Consider the following 1,956-nt stretch of genomic DNA (forward strand, 5'->3'; position numbering starts at 1 on the left):
CAGAGGGAAAATTCTTAGGAATCCACCTTGATAATAGACTCAAATTTCATACACATATACAACAAATTTCTAAGAAAATTTCCAAGACTGTAGGCATACTATCGAAGATACGGTACTATGTTCCACAGTCAGCCCTCCTGGCCCTATATCACTCTCTTATTTACCCCTATCTCACCTATGGAATTTGTGCATGGGGCTCAACAACAATTAACCATCTCAGACCACTAATTACCCAACAAAAGGCTGCAGTTAGAATGATAACAAATTCTCACTACAGGCAGCACACTCCACCAATATTCAATACACTAAACCTACTCACCATACAAAACATCCATACTTATTACTGCACCTATTACATACATAGAACACTTAACTCTGATATTAACCCTCCCCTCAAACATCTCCTTGCCAACCTCAACAGAACACATGACCATAACACAAGGCACAGATCACTCTTTGATGTTCCTCGTGTCCATCTCACACTATGCAAAAACTCAATGCACATAAAAGGCCCTAAAATCTGGAATTCATTACCTGTAAATATAAAAGAAACACTACCTGTTTATAAATTCAAGTCTCTTCTCAAAGATCACTTACTCACCCAAAACCAAATAAATACTGAATAACTGAACCTTATAAATTGTATATCTTAAATGTTTCTCACAATTATATCACATAAATGTTAAACCTAAAACCCAATCTAACTTTATTATTTTTTAAATACACTACCTAACAGAATACTCCATACGACTGAATGTACAACAATGCATGCAACCATATGACCTGTCTTTGTAATACTCATTTGTGCTTTATAGTTATCTGTTTACAATAATGTATTATCACTGATTTCATCATTGCTTAGTTAATTTTAAGCCAGCCCGAAATGCTATGCATAGTATAAGTGGCTTTGGCATGCTGCTCTTATCTGTATTTTTTTGTACCTCGTATGTATGCTCAAATTGTTAATAAATAAATAAATAAATAATCAAAACTAAGCGCTATACCCACCAGGATCATACAGCGCTTCACACGGTGAGGGTCCAGGTTCGATTCCCGGCGAAAGGGTGGAAACATTGAACGTACTCACCTAGTTGAGGTTGCAGGGATCGATTCCAAGCTCTTTACACCGGTTGTCTATGTTAACCCATCAATAAAATGGATACATGAATGTTAGTCGACTGGTGTGGGTCGCATCCTGGATAAAGCTGACCTAATTTGCCCGATATGCTCTGCATAACAAGCGGCTTTCTATATAGTAATATGTCATTTGATGTCAACTACGCTTGTATACCTTGTACATGTACTTGTAGTAAATAAAGATATTATTATTAGTTCCCGACCAGACTTGGGCAACTTACTGTTCTCGGACTCCCGGGAGGCAGGGCTCAATAAGACGTAAACTTTGGTGGCTCTTACTAACCCCCAACAACTTGTGTCCTTGATAGTGTCTGCTCGTCTTCGTCCTGCATTACTCGCAATTTCATCCTGACATTTCATGGGACATTTGTCCTCCTCAGACTGCATTATGTAACACAACCATTTTTTTTTATAACTACTGATTTTGTATGGGCTTTTGGAGAAAGGTAGCCACTGGCCCCGTGTAGGTGTCTTACTCCATCTTAGACTGGTTTACTAACACCAATCCAAGCACCAACACCACCTTCAAAAACATTGCAGGAATTATAAAGAAACCAAAATTTGTGCAGTCATACAAAAAGGAAAGTACTATATGTACTGTATACTGCCAACATGCTTAGTCACTGTGTCAACATAGGATTAAAGCAAATTTTAACGTACTCTGAGTTGCAATTACGAAATGTGCTGGGAACTCTCCAAGCTGTAAAGGGAAGGTCGCCTCTAGAGAGACAAGTTGGTCTTCATACCTTGCCTCACTGCCTTCCTTATTCCTTAACTCGCTCTCACAGAATTTTAATTTGTACTTGTGGCTGCACTGGC

General features: G+C 38.5%; 1 protein-coding gene across 1 annotated transcript in view; it reads left to right on the forward strand.

Annotated features, from left to right (window-relative positions):
- The first annotated feature begins 1,351 nt into the window (after positions 1-1,351).
- The window catches only part of mIF3 (mitochondrial translation initiation factor 3), a 14,078-nt gene continuing 13,473 nt past the window's right edge, over positions 1,352-1,956 (forward strand). Inside the window, exon 1 of the mRNA XM_053796105.2 lies at positions 1,352-1,956. This exon is cut by the window's right edge and continues 166 nt beyond it. Coding sequence (XP_053652080.2) covers positions 1,750-1,956 — 207 coding nt within the window. The 5' untranslated portion in view covers positions 1,352-1,749.

This window comes from Cherax quadricarinatus, chromosome 83, assembly GCF_038502225.1.
Source record: "Cherax quadricarinatus isolate ZL_2023a chromosome 83, ASM3850222v1, whole genome shotgun sequence".
In the NCBI taxonomy this organism is placed as follows: Eukaryota; Metazoa; Arthropoda; class Malacostraca; order Decapoda; family Parastacidae; genus Cherax; species Cherax quadricarinatus.